The sequence below is a fragment of the Otolemur garnettii genome, unplaced genomic scaffold (assembly GCF_000181295.1).
Source record: "Otolemur garnettii isolate 467f Iridium unplaced genomic scaffold, OtoGar3 scaffold00074, whole genome shotgun sequence".
Lineage (NCBI taxonomy): Eukaryota > Metazoa > Chordata > Mammalia > Primates > Galagidae > Otolemur > Otolemur garnettii.
In genome coordinates this window covers 1,917,768-1,927,914 of record NW_003852469.1, presented here as the reverse complement: position 1 = coordinate 1,927,914, position 10,147 = coordinate 1,917,768, and the positions used below count along the sequence as shown (strand labels likewise).

The 10,147-nt window shown below is 44.7% G+C and overlaps 1 protein-coding gene across 1 annotated transcript in view; it reads right to left on the bottom strand.

Moving 5' to 3' along the window:
- KIF13B (kinesin family member 13B) overlaps window positions 1-10,147 on the bottom strand; it is a 161,898-nt gene that overhangs the window by 57,373 nt on the left and 94,378 nt on the right. Inside the window, exons 18-23 of the mRNA XM_023515544.1 lie at window positions 8,849-8,995; window positions 7,449-7,598; window positions 7,045-7,173; window positions 3,157-3,327; window positions 1,716-1,873; window positions 220-352 (exon numbers count right to left, since the gene is read on the bottom strand). Coding sequence (XP_023371312.1) covers window positions 220-352; window positions 1,716-1,873; window positions 3,157-3,327; window positions 7,045-7,173; window positions 7,449-7,598; window positions 8,849-8,995 — 888 coding nt within the window. The remainder of the gene's footprint in view (window positions 1-219; window positions 353-1,715; window positions 1,874-3,156; window positions 3,328-7,044; window positions 7,174-7,448; window positions 7,599-8,848; window positions 8,996-10,147) is intronic.

The window sequence follows — 10,147 nt, the reverse complement described above, 5'->3', positions numbered from 1 at the left end:
AAAAAAAAAAAAAAAAAAAAAAAAACTACTGTACACAGCCGTTATTTGTGACAACAAAAGAAAAATACACATGAAATAGGAGCCAATTAAATATAAAATTTAATGTAAGAAACAGACAGGGTGGGTCCAGATTTCATAATCATTTTTTCCTACTAAGAAGGAGCCAGTATTAAGCCTTTTGGCTTCAAAGGATCTAATATGAACATTGGATCACGTTACCTGCCGGAGCTGGAAGATTCCTCCTGTTGGGACGTCCCTTGCAGAGATCACTTCCACAGGGCAATATTCACCATTCTCATTCTGTTCCAAGATTTGAACCCAGAATTCCAATTTCCTGGTGACTTCACTCCATCTAGGAAACAGATGAAGTTCTTGGAAAATCATGCATTTGAATTTCAATTGGCACCTTAACATCCTCTACCTAAGAATTAACAGTCAAAACGACCTCCAGACAGAGTAACTCAATGGAACAACCTGCAATTCAATGAGTAACTAAAAACCGAAGTGTTTATACTTTGCTTAATATTATAACAAGGAATGACCCTCTCAATCAAAAAGATGCAACAGCAAATCTATTTCAAAGTGGTTACTCCAAAATTGGGACATTCCCATCAAAGGTACAGAAGTAAATACAGGGACTGTCTTGACAGAGACAGATGATGGTGGTGCCGCACACACTGTAGAGACTTACCAGCTGTCTTTTCTCAGGTCAATGAGAGAATCAAAAATAAAAAGTCCCCTTTGAAAAAAGTTTGGTTTTCTTAGATGAAAAGGAGACAAACAGTACTTACACAATTCAGTCATTCCCTTTTACCTCTTCCTGTTAAGTCAACAAACAAGCCCACCTCTCTCCCTCACAGACACCAGACAGAACTGGGAGCTGAGCTGGGCTCGGCGCCTGTGGCTCAAGTGGCTAAGGCCCCAGCCATATACACCGAAGGTGATGGGTTTGAATCCAGCCCGGGCTCGCCAAACAACAATAATGGCTGCAACCAAAAAATAGCCAGGTGTTGTGGTGGACACCTGTGGTCCCAGCTACTTGGGAGGTGGAGGCAGGAGACTCGCTTGAGCCCAGGAGTTGGAGGTGGCTATGAGTTGTGATGCCACGGCACTCTGCCCAGGGGGACAGCTTGAGGCTCTGTCTCCAAAAAAATAAATAACTGGGAGCTGAAGACAGAATACATGTGAACCCCAGAGTAGACCCCAATCCACCTGCTACAGCTAATTAGAAGTAATTCGTGATGGTAAGAGACCATTCTGCAGAATCCATGTCACTGTTTCCTCTTAAATAGACGCAAATTCAGCCTCCTATTACTACTCGGAGTTCACTGCCCTAAGGAAGTTTGAGTGTGTGATTAATGCCCTGGAGACAACTGCATCCAAGCCTGGAACACTGGTGAAACCCAGGAAATAGCTGCAGTTTTTAAACATTAAAAAGGGGGCCAGGTGTGGTGGCTCACGCCTGTAATCCGAGCACTCTGGGAGGCCAAGGTGAGTGGATTCCTTGAGCCCATGAATTCGAGATCAGTCTGAGCAAAAGCAAGACCCCATCGCTATTAAAAATAGAAAAACTGATGCAAGAGGATCCCTTGAGCCGGAGTTGGAGGTTGCTGTGAGCTATGATGCCACAGCACTCTACCCAGGGTGACAGCTTGAGAGTCTGTTTCACAAAACCAAAAATTACAAAGGGGATCAGAAGAACATCTAAAATTCACCTGTCCCGAAGACTACGTGTTTTTGCCTGGATGATTCCCAAGTCCCAGAGGGCTGGGTTTTTCCGAGGATCGTTCATCTTATGTCCGTAGACTTCAATTGCCAACGCTCCTTCTGAAAGATGCTCAATAAAGTCTTCAGTGATATTAACAGAAAACTCCTGAAACACAACAGCTAATTACACAACAGCAAGTACTTTCTGGCAATCTTATGAGTGTTTATGCCAGACAACATATACTTAATTATATCACGGAGAACGAGAAAACAGAATGTTTTACCTAAAACAATCACCTAACATCCGTAATGAGTGTTCAGATGCCGAAGGTTTTTGACTTTAAAAATAACCATAATTCTGAATTTTTTTAACTTTTCACCTTGAAAATCTGTAAGACCAACATGTATTCTATTCTGTTAGCAATATTTTGAGAGCTATGTTTAAAGATATAATTACATTAAGTATTACAACAATGATCCATAATATCTTGATAGAAAAGTTATTGCATGCAAGAAAGCAGCAGTGTGGTTGAAAAGAAGATTTTCCCACTTTTTAGAAAGGTAATTGTCTATAATAATAGGAGGGAAAGGAAATAAGGATCATGAATGCAAAAAAAAAGATTTGATTTTTAAAAATTCTCCAAACCTGTCCATCTTTATAAGATGGCATTTCACAATTAGAATTGTATTCAAAACCGTTTATCAAAGAAAGTCATGGAATCTCCTGCACTGCTGGTGTCTCCTCCTCTCTCTCCATCTTCAATGCATGGAAGGTATTACCTGATTTCACCAGATTAGAAAGAGGTCTCTCTCTCTCTTTTAAAAAATGTGATGGCTCAAGTGTGGCACCGTAGTAAAAAAGATTCTGCTGGTTTCTAGCTGTGTCCAAGCTGATCTTTCTGAACTGGTTTTATAGCTGAAGGAAAAGCATTATCACCAAATACAACTGTGGTAAAAATCAAACAAAGAGGGCGGCGCCTGTGGCTCAGAGGAGTAGGGCACTGGCCCCATATGCCGGAGGTGGTGGGTTCAAACCCAGCCCTGGCCGAAAATAAAAAAAAACTGCAAAAAATCAAACAAAGAATCACACCCAGCGCTTAACAGCAGGAGGTGCTCGGTAAAGTTAGTTCCTGCCTGTCACCCATCTCCCCTTTCTCTAGAGCACAGCCTACTTAACCTTTTCAGGTCATTTCTCCAATCATCTCATACAAAACGTACACTTCTTCTGGAGAGGAGTTAGGCATAGATCCATTCCCATACATCTGGTTTTCACACAAAAGCTCACTTTTCATCATGGAGCAGTGAGCTGCACCGATACTTCAGTTTTTGACTCAATCCCCACTCTAAAAACCTATTCTCTGAGATAGACACTGACACAATCATTCAAAGAAATTGTTTGTTTTTCTGTCCTGTTTCCACACGAGGAATTTAAACCTTGACCCCACTCACTCGGCAGTGATCAAACACGACCATGCAGTGAGGCTCCTTGCTGACGGGAGAGGAGGAGGTGTCCACCTCGGGGGCCACCATCACAGGGTCCTGCTGGTCCCAGAAGTCGTATTTGCAGAACACGAAGTGGGACAGGTGCTGTGGCAACCCAGTGGCTTGGAGGATTTTAACCTGCAGGAAGAACAAGGCTCTGGTTCATTTGTTAGATCTGAAGATGCCAAGAAGCACTCAGGGTCAGTTCTGGGTTCCAGCCTGACCCTGCCACTCACTAACTGTTGGTTTTTTAGCCATTCACTCTGACACTGCATTTGTGCCATCTGTGAAATGGTGACAACTGTCATATTTAGTGAGAGGCCTGACACAGGGTAGCCATGACCTTGACTATAAAGGTGGACGCTATAAACCATTTAAAGATGGATGAAGAGCATTAAATTCTAGTTCCTTAGGAGAACACAAGAACCATCATTATCAATTTAAAAGAAGGAAGTTCTCAGACACTAACATCATTCAGCGACATGAATTTGTCTAACCATGGATATGTCCTAAAAAGATGACATGGTGGACAAAGAACAAAATTGGTGTGTCCCAACAAACAACAAATACTAAAGAGAGGGGAAAGTATTTGTCTGATATTTAAAAGTATAAGGAGACCACTCTTCCTTACTGCATTTTTTTCTGAGACAGAGTCTGACTACGTCACCGTCCGTAGAGTGCTGTGGCATCACAGCTCACAGCAACCTCAAATTCTTGGGCTTAAGCAATTCTCTTGCCTCAGCCTCCCAAGTAGCTAGGACTACAGGCACCCATCACAACGCCCAGCTATTTTTTTTTTTTTAATTGCAGTTGTCATTGTTTATCAGGCCCAGGCCGGGCTTGAACCCACCAGCTTCAGTGTATATGGCCGGCGCTCTACTCACTGAGCTACAGGCGCCAAGCCTCTCTACCATATTTTGGGGGGAGAACTTTCAAAGCATCAGGAATGTCTGATTTGAAGATCTGGGAACTGATGACGGCTGGCATATTCCCACTCTGTGCACCAGCATTACTGAACACCCTCCCTCTGTATATGAGGCAGAGTCTGTGAGCTAGAGTTCAGAGTTGTGTGACACCAAGCACAATTAGAAATATGTGTCCCATCCGACCCAAATACCCCTGAAAGGAATGCCTATAACAGAATTTAAAGGGGCCTAATATTCCTAATATTTCTTTTGGTAGACAGCCCTGGGTTGATTTTTACTTTGGAGTTATTGTGGTAAGCTGTGATATTCTAAAATTCCTCTAGCTACAAAGAAAACTAAATCCTATAGTTAATTAAGTTAAACTCAATTCTGGTTTAATGACTGATTGAGCCAATGTTCCCATGTTCGGACAGCAGTCGTGACCGTCCTCACCCTCGTCACTGTCTGTACGCTGTGTGATTCCATCTACCTCCATCCAATAAATGAAAATAAATTTGAATATACGACATAAGTTTATGTGGCATTTCACCAACTACAAATACAACCTTAACATTTCAGGAAGCATAGAGAAGGACACAGAAAATCGTCGTACAAAGCAGATGACTTCATTTCCTTCCATACCAGACACGGAACGGTTGGGCAGTGAACCAGAACTCCCACCGTAATTCAAGCTTTCCTGGGATGTCAACAAGAGTTTGAAACATTTAGACAGCAATTCCCTGAAAGGCTATGGGAGACAGACTAGCTGACACATTTAATTCCTCCTAACCAAACTGTTCAACCAGTACTCTGCAATTAATTTTTAATGAAATTTTATAAAGCCGTCATTTTTTTTCATTGGGTGTCTTAAGATGTTTGGTTTGTAAGGTGATACAATCTGATACTTGGGAAGATCACACGATTTCGGATTTACGTAGATCTAAATAAAAATCCCTAACATTTATTAGTTTGTGTGCTGACACAAAAACTTAAATTTGTTTTCTTAGGTTGAGTTTTCTCCCAGGTGAAATGGGAACACTAGGAGCCCTTACTATCCCGGGGCGAGACTGACCACACAGAGGAAATGTCGGGAATGAGCTGCGCCAGGCCTGAGCACACTGCCCACATATCAACACACACCAGTCAGACGGAATCCCACCCGAAAGCCTTTTTTTTTTTTTTTTAGTAGAAATTAATCTGAACTTTAAGGTTAAAATATATAAGGGCCCAGATTTCAGATGCTGAATCTCCTCTACAGGACACCAGTCAGGAATGAAGACTGCCAGGTACGAGGACGTCTGCAGATCTTACAACACAGGCTGTTCGGATTTGTTTTTTAAATTTTTGCACATAACAGCTAAAATCACCACAAGGTGTCAGAATGCCACAGATTTCAATTTGCAGCTGGTTAAGGCAGTGGAAGAGGAACCAGAGGAACCAGAGAAACCATTCAGGGAACACTAAAGTAACTGACTTAGCCCCTGGAGGCCTTGCCCCCATCTGCAAAGCCCTGGGGGAAGTTGCTCAACTCTCCACTCCTCCCACACGCCTTGCTGCTAATGTGCAACTCAGTCCTTCAGCACCAACTTCAACTCTAGAAACGCACATTGAGAAAGGACTGGGGCGGGATGGATCATGATTCAGAGTTGGGCCTGGCTACCCTTTCCTGGTCATCTCCCAACTTGTACTTGGTTCCTCTGCAGCTTGCCGGCCCCGTGTCCTCAGATGCTCACTTTTTTTTTGAGACAGAGCCTCAAGCTGTCCCCCTGGATAGAGTACTGTGGCATCACAGCTCACAGCAACCTCCAACTCCTGGGCTCAAGCAAGTCTCCTGCCTCAGCCTCCCAAGCAGCTGGGACCACAGGCGCCCGCCACAACCCCCGGCCATTTTTTGGTTGCAGCCATCATTGTTGTTTGGAGTGCCCGGGCTGGGGATTTGAACCTGCCACCTCAGGTGCACGTGGCTGGCGCCTGGCCGCCTGAGCCACAGGCGCCGAGCCAGATGCTCACTTTTTAACTGGTTCCTGCAGGGATTCCCAACCCATGGCAGTGCCAGCTGGCGGGGCACGGGGTGGGGGCACAAATGTGAGTATTCTGCATTTGTCATAATGAGCAGGAAGGAGCCGGAAGGGGCCGAGGAGAGACACCCCGCCCACCGCCCACCGTTCCCCAGCGACCGCCCACCAACACCCCTTCCCTAGGTGCAGCCTGAGTCTCACTTTCCCTCGTTCTCTCATTTCCTCACACCTGCTCTCTGAATCCACTCCCTCTCCACTATCTCCCAGAACACGTGCGGCCTCCCTCTCATCTATGAGAACAATCAGATCACACAACATTGGGGTCCTTTGTTCACACTCGTGTCGCCCCAACACACATAACTAACTACACAGGGAGCCGCCTAAGAGCAGGGGCCTCACCTCCTTCCCCGTCATATTCTGTACCTCGCACATCTGACCGGAAACACTCAACACAAATATCCTGCACGGAAGGCGTGGGAAAGCGGGAAGGAGGGCAGGCGTAACCAGAGGCAGGAGGCAGAGAGAAACCAAGATGACTCAGAGACCCTGCGAGCAGCGACTCAGCAGTGGCCAAGGGCAGAACCAGCACTGGGTCACTCTGCATCTTCAGAGGAATCAAGAGCCCCAATAAGAGGAGGAAACTGGTGGGAAAGACCTGGGTTTCTCTGCCATGAAGCACAGAAACGCAGACTTGTGTCATTCTGGAGGTGAGTGGCCTCCGGACAGGTAGAGACTTGATTTGTCCGAGGGTCCTGGGGAGAGGTACTGAAGTTGCTGAACCAGGACTTCAGGACACAGATGAAATACAGTCTCGACCAATGATCAACTTACAGAGATTTTCAAAATTCAAAAAAGAGTATTTACCATCTCAACACCCATAATCCTCAAAACCGGCCCCAGTTCGCCCGCTCTGACGTGCAGCCGGGACTCACCATGCAGACCAGCTTGTTGTCCTGCGTCTCCTTCTCAAAGGAGAGCTCCGCGGCTTCCTCGCCCCCTGCAATCCTTTCCCCGACGTCACCACTGATCCGCGTCACCTCCACGTGCAGCCGACCTGCCACCTGCACCAGTGGGAGAGGCAGAAACTTGTTCCAGGTGTGGTTCCTGCTCCCTGGAGAAGGCCTCTCTTCTGATGTTAGGGGACTGGCTTAGGAGGGTTTAGAAGCCTGGTTTCCAGCACTAACTCTCCCCTCCAAGGACTCGGAATAACCACCGCAAAGCCCTATGCACCTACCATCTGTCATTACGGATAAAAAATACAAGACGCCATCACCACCCGACTAACTGTCTCTCCAACAGTTCTCCGCAGGAAATGAGGCTGAAAGAGAAAACCAACCTCCCCTTTCTGGTTGACAATCGGGACAGCGTACTGCAACTTGACATCGTAGAAAAGAGACTCGAGGAAGACGTTGGCCACCCCGATGAGACTGTGATTTTCCTGCTCATCAAAGAACGGATCAGCACGTTTGAAGTAAGATCGAATGACCTGCAAGGAGATCCAGAACCCACGGCTTCAGAAAAATCATTTAAAATCACGCATTCAACCTACCAGCTTTTGATGCTAAGTCACTAAACTCCACTTAATTATCCCAATTCTCCTTTTCTGTAGAATTTCCTCTGAAATGCAGAAAAGTTTAGAAAAAGCTCTAGATTTTAAAAAGGGAAGTTTTTGCTGGAGCGTAGCCCCCACTGGTCCCACATGGCACTGCCTCATTCCCACTTAGAACAGCAGGCAGCATCCGTGACCTACGACAGCAGGAACAGGTCATTACTTCTAGCATTGCTTCTCCCTTACTTGGAAATCTTGCCACAAAATAAACAAAAAAAAATATTAACAAGAAAAAACAGCAGCGTGTACTAAACTACTCTTCGTTTTCTTCTAGGGTAGAGGGTCATTCCTATCTGTTCCTTCTGTTCCTACTGAATCGTAAGATACCCTGGTCCTAATGAAGGTGAGCCTCATGGAGGAGAGACCTGGGATTTTTTTTTTCCATGTTTGCCACTGCTGCTTTATTTTTAATTCAAAATAGGAGAAGAATTTAGTAAGAAAATGAAAAAAAAAATTAAGCAAAAATGTCACCCGATAAGTCATTTTTACTGATGACAATTTGGAAAAAGAAACATTTTTGCAAAACAGAGGATAAGGAAATAACTCTGCCCAAACAGGACCAGCAACATGGAAAACTCGTGAGAACACATGACACACATTTCTGTTGTAACTACGTGCAGGTGAACGGCTGACCTGAGTCAGAAAACCCACAACTGGAGGACGGAGCACTAGTGTATTGGTGTATGGCACCTACATTACAATCAAAGCTGCTTCATGGTATTAAAGAACCACTGATGCTCAATTTCAGAAACACATATTATAGGTTTATGATGTGAAAGGTTAAACAGGTGGAGACCCGGGGAGAGAGGCAAGGCCTGGCCTCTGCCCTCAGGTGGTTCCCGAAGCAGGATGTGCGACAGACACACGTGGGCCGAGGCAAGGCGGGAGGGAAAGTGGAGGTCTCTGCGAGAAATCCAAAAGGCAGAAACGGAGAGTAGGAAAAAGAAGGTATTGGATTAAACTTCTTGATTTGCTAAACAATTTAGAAAATTAAAACACCGTTCACTCTAGAAAGAATGTTACCATTTTGGGGAAAGAACAATTTTCCCCTGAAATGGCCGGGTTCAATCCAGGTTGCTTCCTTCCATAACTAACGGTGGTAATTTTAAAAAGAAGAAACGACTTACCGGGGTATCTTCTTCACACTCTTTCCACTCCTGATAAAGGTCTCTCATGTCCAATAACCTGTTGTCCAGTTTTTCCAAAGACCAAATCTGTTTTCCTTTTCCTTTCCTTCTCACCTGGATGGCAGGTTCGCTAAGAAGAGAACCTCGCTGCAGAGACGGGAAGAAAGACCGTGTGAGAAACCAGGCCGGCCGCCCACGGGGAGGGCGACACATTCCCAGACCCACCGGGCAAATGTCAACACACCAGAACTCAAGCGGCAATCAGGACTCTGTTCGTCACTCAAGGGTAAGCTTACATTTAGGTTTTGACTGCAGTTGAACGTGAACTTAAATTTAAAACCCAAAAGACTGGACCATGTTTAATGAGAAGTAAAAATAAAACTGTTTTACTCAGACCATCCTGTGATTATAGGGGATCAGCGGTGAAGGGCAGAGAGTCATGAGCATTGAATGGCAGAGGAAAACCTGGAGAGGAAACTATTTACCTTTCAAAAGTGCAAATTGCTAATTCTTTTTGAATGGATAGTATATATTCGTAAGGTACAAAATATAACTGCTTGAAAGAGTAAACTGAGAAGTGTGCCATTTACCCATGTGAAGCAACCAAGGGTACCAGTTTCCAAATACAGACAGTTGGATTTATTATTAGCATAGAATCCGATGGAAGTGGTGGCTGCACAATGCCATGGCCGTACTCAACGCCAGAGAATTGTTCACTTGAAAATAATGAGCTATAATGCAAATCTCACCTAAAATAGCGTGAAAAGCTGAAAGTTTTTCCAGCTTACAGAAGCAATGGTATTTTTACTGTAGAAAGATTTAGACCATTTCAAAAACCACTAAGTGGGGGGAAAAAGCCCCTATGCCCCTCCCTGAGAGAGATAAATCTAGCAGTCATCTAATCAATTTATTGGCTTAATTTGTCAATTGTTCTGCTATGTACACTTAGAATTTAAGAGAGCTGTGAAATCACCAAAGCTTGGTTAACATCTTGCCTATAATCCCTTCCAAGGAAACAAAATCTGCATAATAAAAACAAAGATTTGAGAATTCTTTTTTTTTTGCAGACTGTCACCCTGGCTAGAGTGCAGTGGCATCAGAGCTCACCACAACCTCTAACTAGTGGGCTCAAGCTATCTTCCTGCCTCAGCCTCCCAAGTAGCTGGGATTATAGGTACCTACCACAATGCCTGGATAATTTTTCTATTACTAGTAAAGATAAGGGTCTCACACTTGCTCAGGCTGGTCTTCAATTCCTGACCTCAAGCAATCGTCCCACTTTGGCCTCCCAGAGTGCTG